Raw genomic sequence first — 14,743 nt, 5'->3', positions numbered from 1 at the left:
AGGTTTGGGGGCAAAGTAACAAAGGGAGTTCTGAAGTCTGGGAGGGCAGAGATGTCTGTCTCTTGAGCCCCAGGTGGTTTCTCTCTGCAGACTAAAGCTGAAACTCCAATACTTTGGCCACCTCATGCAAAGAGTTGACTCACTGGAAAAGACTGATGCTGGGAAGGATTGGAGGCAGGAGGAGAAGGGGATGACAGAGAATGAGCTGGCTGGATGGCATCACCGACTCAATGGACATGAGTTTGAGTGAGCTCTGGGAGTTGGTGATGGACAGGGAGGCCTGGTGTGCTGTGATTCATGGGGTCGCAGAGAGTCGGACACGACTGAGCGACTGAACTGAACTGAACATGTCTCTGAGACTCCCCCAGGACCTTGCCTGAGCAGGGTCATGACATTCTGGGAAACCTGACCAGTGGTGCTGAAGATGAGAGCTATGTCACCACCAGGGCCTGAATGGGGTACATGGGGATAAGGGGACATTGGAATGAGTGGAGTTGAGTTGTGTACAAAGAGCTGTGGAGAAAGAGGGGACTCAGAGAATGGGGCTGAGTCTCTGCCCACTTTCCCAGAGTGTAAACCTGTGTCCCTTGTTTACAGAGTCTCAAAGAAATCAAACAGCAACTCTGAGCTTCTTTAACCATGGGCTTTACTGTTTGAATATTTGCAATTATTATTCTATACACAAACGTTAATTTCTTACAAAACTCTGTATTCCATACTGCTAGGTCACTTCACTCTTCATTTTATGTCACATTTCCATCAAGAACTATTTCCCCAAATCACAATCTGCCTGATTGTGTGTTGTTGTTGTTCAGTTGCTAAGTTGTGTACGACTCTGTGATGCCACAGACTAGCCCACCAGGCTCATCTGTCCATGAGATTTTCCAGGCAAGAATACTGGAGCAGGTTGCCATTTCCTTCTCTGGCGTTTCTTCCTGGAACCAGGATTAAACCTGTGTCTCCTGCATTCACAGGCATATTCTTTACCACTGAGCCACTTGGGAAGCCTGATTGTGTGTTACAGTTTTCTTTCAGGGGTTCTCCCTCCCATACATGATCATTTTTTTCTGATGTGAAATCTAGCTGTAGCTCCACTGTGGTTTTTAGGATTGCTACATCCTCAGTGTAAGAATTTCACATTAACTGAAAAACAAGTGATCACTGAAGACTTCTCTTCCTTCATGACACTGAGGGTGTGTTATATAGTCTGAGCACAGGTGAACCAGTGGGCTTGCTCTATGGAGACAGAATTTCTCATAACTTTCCATGAAATTAATTCTTGAGGATAAATTATTTAGAAATATGCTTTGATGTTGGTCAACATACTTTGGTATTTCTCAAGTCTTAATCTTTGTTCTTGTTTTAGTGTTTATTTTATTTTCACTGAGTTTCTTGTGCACATTAAGCCTGGGGCTCACCTGAGTATTTGTTAAGAGTGATTATAGTCCCAGTGATTCTCCACATGGAGTGTGTGTGTGTGTGTGTGTTAGTTGCTCAGTCATGTCCAACTCTTTGTGACCCCATGGACTGTAGCCCACCAGGATCCTCTGTCCATGGAATTCTCCAAGCAAGAATCCTGGAATGGATTGCTGTTCCTTTCTCCAGGCCACATGGAGCAGCCTCACACTGAACAATTAATCATGAAAGAACTAGGGGTTGCTTATCCTCTCCTCACATACTCTAGGGTCTATAAAGTTGGAAGGTGCTGCTGAAAACACTCATATTGTGTTTACAGAGTGAGTTCTGCTAAGTTACCTGAGGTCAGGCAACTGACTAAAGGCATAGACAGTGCACATATGGGTCCACTTCCACAGGTGATGCCTGTCTGGACTGTGGATGGAGTATGATGCCTGTAGGAGCCTCCACGTTGATTAAGTCACCTCATGTTAGAACATCTATGGAGGGCCCTTATGCTTTTCTATCCTGTGCTGGGTTGCCTCGTGTTGTCTAAGGGAAAAAGCAGGAGCAAAGTGTTCTCCACAGAGCTGACACTCATAGGGCTGCTTTCTGCTGTGGGTTCTCTCAGTTTATTACGTTTACTGAAGGCCTTCTTACACACAAGGGAAACGTGCTTTCACTCCTGTGTGGATTTTCTTGTGCAAACGAAGCCCAGAACTATAACGGAAGAACTTCCCACACTCAAGACATAGATATGGTTTCTCTCCAGTGTGAATTTTATTGTGTGAATTAAGGTCCCTTCTTTGAAGAAAAGCTTTCCCACACTGATGACACTCATAGGGCTTCTCTCCTGTGTGAGTTCTCTCATGTTCTTTCAAGGAGGAATTTCGATTGAAGACTTTCCCACACAGTTGACATTTGAACGGTTTCTCTCCAGTGTGAATCATGCTGTGTCTTTTGAGGCTACCACATCTACTAAAGACTTTCCCGCACTGATGACATTCATAAGTCTTCTCTTCTGTGTGACTTTTCTCATGTTGTTTCAAGGAGGAATTTTGATTGAAAGCCTTCCCACACAGTTGACATTTGAATGGTTTCTCTCCAGTGTGAACCACCTTGTGTCGTATGAGCCTAGAGCAATGACTAAAGACTTTTCCACACTGATGACATTCATAGCCATTCTCTCCTCTGTGAGCTTTCTCATGTTCTTTCAAGGAGAATCTTCCATTGATGATTTTTCCACACAGTCGACATTCAAATGGTTTCTTTCCAGTGTGAATCCTCTTGTGTTTGCTCAGGCTAGTGCAACTACTAAAGGTTTTTCCACATAGAGGACATTTATAGGGCTTCTCTCCTGTATGAGTTCTCTCATGTTCTTTCAAGGAGCAACTTTGATTGAAGACTTTCCCACAGAGCTGACATTTGAATGGTTTCTCTCCAGTGTGAATCTTTTTGTGTCTGCTGATGTTAGAGTAATTACGAAAGGCTTTCCCACATAGAGGACATTCATAGGGCTTCTCTCCTGTATGAATTCTCTCATGCTCTTTCAAGGAGAATCTCTGACTGAAAACTTTGCCACAGTGTTGACATTTGAATGGTTTCTCTCCAGTGTGAATCATCTTATGTCCTCTGAATCTAAAGCAATTACTAGGAACTTTTCCACACAGAGCACATTGATGTGATTTACCTCTAGTGTGAATGTGATCCTGTCCATTAAGGAATGACCCTTGACTAAGTGATTTTTCACACTGTTTGCTGACATTATGTTTCCTTCTTAAGGGAACTGTTGAATATTGAGGTGAAGATGTAGGAGTAAGTTCATCACTCAGATCAATACATCCAGCAGAATTCCCTTGTGAGTGAGAAACCTGCTTTGGAGAAGGAGATATGAGACTGTTACTGGTTTGCCTAAGACCAGGCAGACATTCATTTGTCTGCATGTTCACCATAGAACATCTGCTGGTAAGTTTCCTGTTAAAATGTCTCCAGTGTTAGATGTAAACATGTGTTGTGTTACTCCCCTGAAGGCACAAACTTTTGCTTTTATAGTTTCCTACATCAGATATCAGATTAATTTTGAAGACGAGCAATGTTTGTATAATTGACTTTTCCCCCTTAATTCACTGGTTGTGGTTTTGAGCTCATATTGTTTCTTAAATGATTTCAGACTACCCCAAATTTTTTTCAGAAAGAGCTCAATCTCAAATTACACGTAAGCAATGGTTCTCAATTACCAACTTATTTCACTGCCAGGTCTTTCAGTTGGATGACTGGGGTTCCCACCCATGAAACTTACCATTGCCATGGTAGGGGATATGTGCTTCCTGTAGACACTTGGCATGCATATCATTTCTTGTTGTCTAAGGGGTCTTTCACTGCCTAAAGAAATGGAAAAAATATTGATTTTATAATGGCATTAGGAAAATAGAAATATAGATAAATACCAAGTCCTCCATGTGATTATGTTTCAAAAATTGGCACTCACATGGAGAAACAGTGTATATAACAAAGAAATACTCAAGGTAGTAGAATACTTTAAAAGTCATTGTCTATTAGACAAAACCAGGATTAAAATATAAAAATGTTATGTGGGGAAGAGACAGTGGGTCAGAAAATGATGGAAAAAACATTAAATGAGAGGATCAAGATAGGAATCACTATGTGTAAGTTTAAGTGCAGCAAGTTCACAGTATTTAAAGAAAAGTAAGTGGCAGGAAGACACATGAATTGGGATCATAGGTGCACAAAATGGTAAAAATGTGAGGAATATGCCCCAATGTTCTCACTTTCATTTAGGATAGATCACTCATGTCTCAAAACCTTCAGTTTTGCTTCCAAGGACTTAGTCATTCAATGACCAGAACCTCTTTGCAGTGAAGCCCAGGCCCCTGATGCTCACCTGGTCTTTGACCTTGGAAGCCTCCTGCTGCTTCATTCCACAGCTCTTTTCCTTGTTCCAGCTGGGAAATCACATCTGATTTGCTGATCTGATAGCCTGTTTGATTTAAAAAAAGTGTGGATTTTTGAGTCTGGCCTAAATATCCTTTGCTATGCTGAAGTCCAAGATAAGGTACTGAGGAAAATAAAGAGATAATTGAAGGTCAGTGCAGGCACCAACATCTTCACTGGACAGAACAGTGAAAGTCCTTCAGCAGACCAGGAGGAAATCCAGAGCACCAGCAAGAACAGTGAGGCTGTCTAAGGGCTGATGTCCATACACCAGTTCACAGAGCAGTCACAGAATCCTCAGTCTTTTCCAAATGGGAAAGATCAGAAAACTCTATAGTGGGCTGAATGTTTTTGTCAAACAGGATCCAGTAATGATCCATCTTACAGGAAGAATCAAAATTATGTCATATACAAGACTCTGCTCTCAAGTCTTCAAGAAGTGATTGGAACAGAATTATTTTTAAAATTTCAAATCCTTTTACTTATGCATTAAAATATCCATTGAATCCCCAGTTCTGTTCTGAGTCTAGAGACTGAGTAGCAACAAAGATGAAACCTGGCCAACAAAACCTTTCAGTGTGGTGATGAAAAGTGCCACATAAAGAAACATCTTCCTTTAAGTGGTCATGAAGAATATCAGAGAATCAGGAAACAGTTGCAGTGGGACACAAGGAAGCTGTTTTAGATGCTTGTTCAGCAAATGAATGAATGAATACAATGGACACAGATGCATGTACATCTGTATTGACAGACTCACCTACAGAGACTAGATGTGTGATAGTTTCCATCGTCACATTTCTGAACAGGTTTTTCTGGGACTTGTCTAGCAGATTCCACTCTTCTTGGGTGAAGTCAACGGCTACATCTTCAAACGTCACCAATTCCTAAAACATCAGGGATATTCTGATTTAGACAGAGCAGCCTCTACTGCTGTCCAGAGGGGGAAGGATCAGCTGAGGAAGGATGGGGACTGGGTGGATGATGATCATGCTCCATGTAGGGTTTCCCTGGTTCCCTGCAGCACTGAGCTGGTGTTTGCCTTTCAGGTACATTCATGGACACCTATACACTCAAGAACCCTTATTTTACAGAAATATCACATGAAGTGTGTTTTAACATAATTTTGAAGTTTTTCAGTAACCTGGTAATTAAGGCTTCTAGACAGGTGATTATGAAATATTCACTTGAAAATGTATAATTAAATTTCTCTTTTTTATTAATTGGACAGATTTCCAACAAGACAAACAATAACCATGATGGGCTACTTTTAAACCATGACTATTGGTTTAAATTATGTCCCCAGGTGCTTCCCTGGTGGCACAGAAGGTAAATTATGTCCCTAGGGGAACTTTTGATTCTCCAAATAGAAACTGCTTTCATAACTTGTTATGAGTGTTGAATCACCCAACATATTATGGTATGAACTGTTTCTGGCCTAGCAAACCTATGTTAAATACAAAACATTATTTTACTAATCATGCAAATGTCAGAGAATCATGGAGAGTTGTCTATAGTGTTCTCAGAACTGAACAGGGTTCATACATAACTCAGTACCAGGAGATGTTGTCTCTCTCAGCACAGTGGGACTCAGGTGTTCAGAACACACTGTGAGGTCAGACAGTACAGTTCAGCAGCATGAGTCATGGACTCTCGGGCTGGAGTGAAGGACAGACTGAGGCTGGCTTTCCCTGTAGTGGGAGGACTCCCACTCGCTGTATTCTCAGGGACCTTGACCCTATTTTTCTTGTAATCTAACATTGTCTCTACAGTGAAGGATGAAAGGAGCCTAGTTACTGGCTTTGTTTTCTCCAGTTTTTAAAATATCTATACAAGAGTCTAGTTTTACTCTATCTACTCTAGTCTTTCTCTTTTCTTTGCAGACAATACTCCTCCCTACACATTCTTTCCAGACTTTCCTGGTGGCTCAGTGGTAAAGTACCTGTCTACCAGTGCAGAAGACTCAAGTGTGACCCCTGGGTCAGGAAGACCCCTGGAGAAGGAAATAGCAATCCATTCCAGTATCCTTGCCTGGGAAATCCCATGGACAAAGGAGACTGGTGGGCTACAGTCCATGGGGTTGCAAAGAATCAGATACAACTGAGTGATTAAACAACAACAACAGCACATTTGTTCCCGTTCTCAAATATGAGTACAAGTCAGACATCTTGGTATGTGAAGTCAACAAGGCTAGTGGAGGTGATGGAATTCCAGTTGAGCTATTTCAAATCCTGAAAGATGATGCTGTGAAAGTGCTGCAGTCAATATGTCAGCAAATTTGGAAAACTCAGCAGTGGCCACAGGACTGGAAAAGGTCAGTTTTCATTCCAATCCCAAAGAAAAGCAATGCCAAAGAATGCTCAAAGTACCGCACAATTGCACTCATCTCACACACTAGCAAAGTAATGCTCAAAATTCTCCAAGCCAGGCTTCAACAGTATGTGAATCGAGAACTTCCAGATGTTCAAGCTGGATTTAGAAAAGGGAGAGGAACCAAATATCAAACTGCCAACATCTGTTGGATCATAGAAAAAGCAAGAGAGTTCCAGAAAATCATCTACTTCTGCTTTATTAACTATGCCAAAGCCTTTGACTGTGTGGATCAGAATTAACTGTGGAAAATTCTGAAAGAGATGGAAATACCAGACCACCTGACATGACTTTTGAGAAACCTGTATGCAGATCAGGAAGCAACAGTTGCAACTGGCTATGGAACAACAGACTGGTTCCAAATAGGAAAAGGAGTACATCAAGGCTGTATATTGTCACCCTGCTTATTAACTTATATGCAGAGTACATCATGAGAAATGCTGGGCTGGAGGAAGCACAAGCTGGAAACAAGATTGCAGGAAGAAATATCAATAACCTCAGATATGCAGATGACACCACCCTTATGGCAGAAAGTGAAGAACTAAAGAGCCTGTTGATGAAAGTGAAAGAGGAAAGTGAAAAAGTTGGCTTAAAGCTCAACATTCAGAAAACTAAGATCATGGCATCTGGTCCCATCACTTAATGGCAAACATATGGGGAAACAGTAACAGGCTTTATTTTTTGGGGCTCCAAAATCACTGCAGATACTGATTGCAGCCATGAAATTAAAAGATGCTTGCTCCTTGGAAAAAAAGTTATGACCAACCTAGACAGCATAATAAAAAGCAGAGACATTACTTTGCCAACAAAGGTCCATCTAGTCAAGGTTATGGTTTTTCCCGTAGTCATCTATGGATGTGAGAGTTGGACTATAAAGGAAGCTGATCGCTGAAGAATTGATGCTTTTGAACTGTGGTGTTGGAGAAGACTCTTGAGAGTTCCTTGTACTGCAAGGAGATCCAACCGGTCCATCCTAAAGGAAATCAGTCCTCAATATTCATTGGAAGGACTGAGGCTGAAGCTGAAGCTCCAATACTTTGGCCACCTGATGCAAAGAACTGACCCATTTGAAAAGACCCTGATGCTGGGCAGATTGAAGTCAGGAGGAGAAGGGGACGACAGAGGATAAGATGGCTGGATGGCATCACCAACTCAATGGACATGTTTGAATAAACTCCAGGAGTTGGGTGATGGACAGGGAGGCCTGGCGTGCTGCTGTCCATGGGGTCCCAGAGTTGGACACGACTGAACTGAACTGAAAACACATGATTTGGGGAAAGAATGCTAATGATAGTTTGTTGACTTTTTCAGTAATTTTCAATAGTGGGTATGTACTGAGTAGTGAGAGGTTAAAAACTGAAAAAAAGTAAAATGATTCCTTTTTAGTTCCAAACCTGACTTCTGTTCCTGTCAACTCTGAACAGCCTCACATCAGGTGGTATTACACTAGATCAGCTACACTTGGGGCTGTACCCTCTGACTCTCCAGGGCTTGTGATGTCTTTTCCTCACTGATCTCTACTACTTGCCATTACTGCTCCTAAGCCCCTCACATCCAAAAACAGTCAACAAATTAATCTTTCGCCAAACAGGACAAGAGTTGAATAAGTAAAAATAAATTTTATTATCTCTTCTGTAAACACACAAGATTAGTGCAAGCTCTCATAAATTTGTTTACTGTAAAGAATGAGATTAGTTTCTTATTATTGATAGACCCAACCCATGATAACTATCCCAGAGTCCTGGACAAAGGTAATTTGAGCTCAGATACCTGAACCTTGCCTGCTTGTGCTTAGAACATAGAAGCCAGTTTGGAAACCTTGTGCATCTAATGGCACTTGGGGTGTAATTTCAGGAGGAGGCATCGCTACTTACCAGGGGCTCCATCTCCAACAGCTCAGTCACCAGGAGCCTTTCTCACGATTTCACTCACAGCCAATCCAAGCACTAGGCAAGTCAATCTGAGGATGGAGAAGAAGCCTTGAGACTCCAGACTTCCAGACCCATCAGAATTCAAGCCCCAACCTTCACCAGGACATGACCCCCAGCCCCTCAAACTGAAATAAGTGATGCCCCCTAAGGATCTTCTCTGCAGGGTCACATGTAAGATGGCTATAGCTGTTGTGAAATGAAAATATCTCCTGCCATATTAATAAACAAGAAATGTCGCAGCCATCAGTAATTTCTGGCCTCCATATATGAATAAGAGCTCCCTAAATTGCAATCAAGCAGAGGCTGCCACCCTCCCACGTGTCCCCCCCCAAAACCCCCACCATGGTGACTGCTGAGAAGCAAGATGAACAAGGCAGCAAGATGAACAAGGAAACAGGATTGGCCCCAGGGAGCTGAAGTGCATATGAAGGGAATGAATTCAGTGAGCCCAGAGGCTTGCATCTCCCTGTACATAGAGTGCTAAATTTCTAATTTGATTCCTGACCTTTGATGTTCAGAGTGCCTGCTCCCTTTGTTAAAAACATTATACAGCCTGACTTCCCCTCTGGCTTCCTTGGAGCAGTCTCTCAGAACGAACTGAGGCACTGCCTCCTAGGCTGCAGTCCTCATTTTGCCCCAAATAAAACTTAACTTGCAACTCTCAAGTTGTGTGTATTTTTAAATCAGTGATGCCATAGGCTGCTGAACATAGAAAACTCAAGGCTTATCTTGTCTTATTTGTAAGATGTCTGTAGTTTGACCGTCTTTATTAGCATCCATGGTGTCGACTACAAAATACAGTCATAACCTGAAAGTAGAGAGTTATTGTATTTGGTGGCAAAGTTTAGGACTCCGAGCCCAGGAGACAGCATCTCAGTAGTTCTGAGAAAACTGCTCCAAGGAGGCAGGAGGGAAGTCAGACTATATACAGATTTTGCAACAAAGGGAGCAGGCAGGCTAAAGGGACTGAAGAACTCCCAGTGCTGGGAGGTTCATCCCAGATCAGGTGAAGGTCCTTGTTGATATGTCAATCCAAGTGTTAATTTCCAGATTAGGCCCATTGGTAAATAATAAAAGATTCTCTGGATCTTTTATCTTCAAACCTAATAGGATCCAGAGATATTTCCCTTGTTGCCTATTACCATACCTAGAATCACACTATTACAATTATTCTATGTTATAAATGTGATCTATTTCTTCAAGCTGTTTGAAGGTGAAGGTGAAAAGTCGCTCAGTCATGTCCAATTCTTTGCGACCCCATGGACTGTAGCCTACCACACTCTTCCTCCATGGGATTTTCCAGGCAAGAATACTGGAGTGGGTTGCCATTTCCTTCTCCAGGAGATCTTCCTGACCCAGGGATTGAACCCGGGTCTCCTGCATTGTAGGCTTTGCTGCTTTAACATCTGAGCAACCAGGGAAATCTGATGTTTAGCTATCATTAATTTGGCAGGAGGCCTGGTTATACATCATGTAATATAAAAGAAAACAATCATAAAATAAATGGGTTATAAGTAATACTGTTAATAACATGATTAAAGTTACAAATAGGGATTTAAGCCATGAGCTTTCAAAACCAAATCATCTCCCTAAAACATCACCCATTAGAGGATTCACGTGGTATATAAACAAAACACTCAGTTTGAATTATAGCACAGGTGTCCTCTTGAGATGCTGTAAGGATATTAAAGGTCGTATGATTTTGTAAGACAGTTTTTCTTACCCCAGAAACCTCAGAATTTAGTAGGCTAGCTAGGATAATACCTGGAGCAATTCATTTATGTGGGAGGGTATTTTAAATGGGTTGTGTGTGTTTTTTTTTAAAAAAAGAATTTAGTAGGCTAATAGACTGGTTGCATTAATTATTTAATGCCTTGAATGAATCTTGTTAAGGCGTCAATGTGAGAAAGAACAATTTCCAATCCTACTGAGGGTGCCAAAATAGCTGCTAAGCAGTCATACCCATGAAATATAGATCTCTTGGCCCATTGGGCTCATATGGATGATAAATTTGCTGAAGTCACATCTAAGTTTGTACATAAGTAGCCCAAGGGAATCCTAAAACAGATGTTTCTAGCCAGCCTGGTGGAAGCCAGGGACATAGGTTGGACCCATAAAGCCATGGAGTCCCGTTAGGTGCCAGCCAGTATATTTCTGGTCTTCTGACCTAATCTGTTCCATATCAATCATTGTCTTCAAGAGGAATGGTACACTGGCAGTTTTCATGACACCCAGCCTAATTTTCTAGGGCTGTTAGGCTGATTATCTTTGATATGATTAAATTGTTCCCAGCATAGGGGGACCTTTAGGCTTAGATGACCATAGTCTGGTGTTAGCCAGATAAATCCATCTCATAACTGAGGAAGTGTCCCTTCTAATATTCTAGAGTTTACCTAACCCTTAAGAGAAAATTTGTGTTTATGGCTATGGTTAGAATAAGTATGTCTGATTGGCCAAGTGAGTGGGTCCCATCTAGTGATATTAGCTGTAGCCCAAACAGAATTATAATTCCTTTATTCTAAAATAGACTTTCTAAGAGTCATAAACCAATGGAGGGAAGAAACCCACCAAGGTAAAGCAGAGGTACTGGATCCTGGTAATTAACCACAACTCAACTATTTGATTGATTACTGAAATTTGCATAAGATCGTGCCCATGACAGAAAAACATTTGATTCATGTGTAAGAGTCCAAGAAACTAAGAATAAAACTTACAAACAATCATATGTGTCAGGCCAACATCTTGGATCAGCTGTCTACTTCTGGTGCTGTCTTCTTCTTGTCCTGGCTTTGCTGTTTCCTTATTATCAGAGTATCACTTTAAGGTGAGTTTGAAGCCTGCAGTTCTCTCTACAGACCAGTCTGATGCAAGAGCCCTTTTTAGGTGGAAAATACCAATCCAAGAGTCAATTCCCTTCCATTTCACTGCACATAAGCTAGTCAAGGGCTTCCTTGGTGGCTCAGAGGTTAAAGCATCTGCCTCCAATACGGAAGACCCGGGTTCGATCCCTGGGTCGGGAAGATCCCCTGGAGAAGGAAACGGTAACCCACTCCAGTATTCTTGCCTGGAGAATCCCATGGACGGAGAAGCCTGGTAGGCTACAGTCCACAGGGTCGCAAAGAGTCGGACACGACTGAGCGACGGAACGGAACGGAATGGAAGCTAGTCAAAAGAACCTGTTAAGAGCCCTTCCATCTAGGTTGGAGGGAGTCCTTTAAATGATGTCTTTTTTTCTATACATAATCTCCTGGCTGGGCTTCCCAGATGGCGCTAGTGGTAAAGAACCTGACTGCCAATGCAGGAGACATAAGAGATGTGGGTTTGATCCCTGGGTTAGGAAGATCCCCTGGAGGAGGGAATGGCAACCCACTCCAGTATTCTTGCCTGGAGAATCCCGTGGAGAGAGGAGACAGCAGGCTACAATCCCTGGAGCTGCAAAGAGTCGGACATAACTGAAGCGACTTAATCTCCTGGTTAATCTCTCACGGGACATCTGATCTTCCTTTGAGGACAGATTACTGTAATAAGCTTCAGAAACAAGTTTAGAATGACTTGTCAATACTTAGATTAAACCCTTACAATAATATGTCTCCCCATGTAATAGATGATCATGGTCTTTCCTTCAGTCTCATCGGTCTCCCTGTAACAGTCTCAAAGGGAAACACATGAGGTTTGTCAGAGAAGATCTGAGGTTGAGGAGAACCAATGGAAGAGCTTCAGGCCAAGAGAAGGAATAAGCATCCATCATTTTAGCCATCTGAGTTTTAGTTTAATTGTCCATTTGTCCTTGCCACTAACCCAGAATGCTGGGGGTGATAGGTACAATGGAAATGTTGCATAATCAGCCAACTGTTACACATGTCCTTAACAGTTTGTCCAGTAAAATGGGTCCCTCTGTCACTGTGTAGTTCAGAGTGGATTCCCAAGATGGGAATCACTTTTTCTAAAATCAACTTCCCTACTGATTGTGCGTTGGCCTTTTCTGCATGGTTGAAGATTTGAGTACAACGTAGTTAGGAAACTTGGATATTTCTACAGCATATAACATTTCAGTATAATCACTAAAATTATGAATAGTAACACTGTTATCAGGACATGTCAGATGTTAGAGATATTTGGAATATCTGTATTAATGATATTTACATATACATCACAATCTCAAGTTTACTTTCAATCACTTGACAGTGTTTTTGAATTAAAAATACCAAATAGAAAACTTAGCTTAATATTCATCTCTGAGGTTACTCAGAGAGGTTTCTTTGAATCATCTATCCCAGAGTCAGCTGGAAGCTAAAAAGTTTAGTTAGGTTTTGATATTTGGGAAGTTTATTAGAAATATCAAAACGATTTTACACAGGATCATAGGTCATTGAAACAATACCTATCCATTTAATCAAGGTCACAAAGAAGATAAATATAGATCATTTAAGAGCACAGAAACTCACACAATCTTTTCTTAGGAGAAGCACTTATAACAGGCAGAAATAAAAATCCCAGTCTTGCATTAGCTCACTTAACGAAGTCCGTTAACTTAGTTAACTTCAATCTAAATTCAAGTTAATCCTGACTAGGAATAAAACTTTTTCCTCTGGGTTCCATTTTTTTGTATCCAGTCTTTCATTTTTCAACTAAATAAAATTAACTAGCTCATTTTTTTTCTTTAACTAAAAGATAGTTTCATTGCTCATATCTTCTTTACTGGAAACACATTTTACTTCCTACTGTATTCTGAAAAGCTACTTCATCATTTCTAACAGCTTTAATTACATGTTTAAATTAGAAACCTCAGCTCTTAAAACCTTAATTTTAGTAAAATTAAGAAGCAATTATGCAGTCTTTACATTGGCATTTTATAAATTGATGAGCTTAAACATTGTGATAATTTAAAAAATAAAACATTTGTTTTCCTATAGAGAACATCTTCAGTTCAGTTCAGTTCAGTCACTCAGTCGAATCTGACTCTTCGCGACCCTGTGAATCACAGCATGCCAGGCCTCCCTGTTTATCACCAACTCCCGGAGTTCACTCAAACTCATGTCCATCGAGTCGGTGATGCCATCCAGCCATCTCATTCTCTGTCGTCCCCGTCTCCTCCCGCCCCCAATCCTTCCCAGCATCAGAGTCTTTTCCAGTGAGTCAACTCTTCGCATGAGGTGGCCAAAGTATTGCAGTTTCAGCTTCAGCATCAGTCCTTCCAATGAACACCCAGGACTGATTTCCTTTAGAATGGACTGGTTGGATCTCCTTGCAGTCCAAGGGACTCTCAAGAGTCTTCTCCAACACCACAGTTCAAAAGCATCAATTCTTCAGCGATCAGCTTTCTTCACAGTCCAACTCTCACATCCATACATGACCACTGGAAAAACCATAGCCTTGACTAGATGGACCTTTGTTGGCAAAGTAATGTCTCTGCTTTTTAATATGCTATCTAGGTTGGTCATAACTTTCCTTCCAAGGAGTAAGAGTCTTAATTTCATGGCTGCAATCAGCATCTGCAGTGTTTTGGAGCCCCAAAAAATAAAGTCTGACACTGTTTCCACTGTTTCTCCATCTATTTCCCATGAAGTGATGGGACCAGATGCCATGATCTTAGTTTTCTGAATGTAGAGCTTTAAGCCAACTTTTTCACTCTCCTCTTTCACTTTCGTCAAGAGGCTTTTTAGTTCCTTTTCACTTTCTGCCATAAGGGTGGTGTCATCGGCATATCTGAGGTTATTGATATTTCTCCTGGCAATCTTGATTCCAGCTTTTGCTTCTTCCAGCCCAGCGTTCCTCATGATGTACTCTGCATATAAGTTAAATAAGCAGGGTTACAATATACAACCTTGACGTACTCCTTTTCCTATTTCCTACTCTGTTGTTCCGTGTCCAGTTCTAACTGTTGCTTCCTGGCCTGCATATAGGTTTCTCAAGAGGCAGGTCAGGTGGTCTGGTATTCCCATCTCGTTCAGAATTTTCCACAGTTTATTGTGATCCACACAGTCAAAGGCTTTGGCATAGTCAATAAAGCAGAAATAGATGTTTTTCCAGAACTCTCTTGTTTTTTTCCATGATCCAGTGGATGTTGGCAATTTGATCTCTGGTTCCTCTGCCTTTTC

The 14,743-nt window shown here is 41.4% G+C and overlaps 1 protein-coding gene across 1 annotated transcript; it reads right to left on the bottom strand.

The window, feature by feature from the left end:
* Positions 1–2,051: 2,051 nt before the first annotated feature.
* LOC129549191 (uncharacterized) lies at positions 2,052–8,600 on the bottom strand. The gene is made up of 5 exons (XM_055416240.2): positions 8,589–8,600; positions 5,105–5,231; positions 4,298–4,393; positions 3,695–3,777; positions 2,052–3,269 (listed from the first exon to the last, which is right to left on the bottom strand). Exons 1-5 carry the CDS (start codon positions 8,598–8,600, stop codon positions 2,052–2,054), a joined length of 1,536 nt encoding a protein of 511 aa, XP_055272215.2.
* Positions 8,601–14,743: the final 6,143 nt, after the last annotated feature.

The sequence above is a fragment of the Moschus berezovskii genome, chromosome 26 (genome assembly GCF_049115385.1).
Source record: "Moschus berezovskii isolate FMDL1 chromosome 26, NW_MosBer_1.0, whole genome shotgun sequence".
Lineage (NCBI taxonomy): Eukaryota > Metazoa > Chordata > Mammalia > Artiodactyla > Moschidae > Moschus > Moschus berezovskii.
This window is presented reverse-complemented; position numbering and strand designations above follow the sequence as displayed.

Coding starts and splice junctions, on each gene's coding strand:
- LOC129549191 (XM_055416240.2), bottom strand. Junction 4,394..5,104: donor CACACATCTAGTCTCTGTAG/GTGAGTCTGTCA, acceptor TAAATCAAACAG/GCTATCAGATCAGCAAATCA. Junction 3,270..3,694: donor TATCCCCTACCATGGCAATG/GTAAGTTTCATG, acceptor CCTTCTCCAAAG/CAGGTTTCTCACTCACAAGG.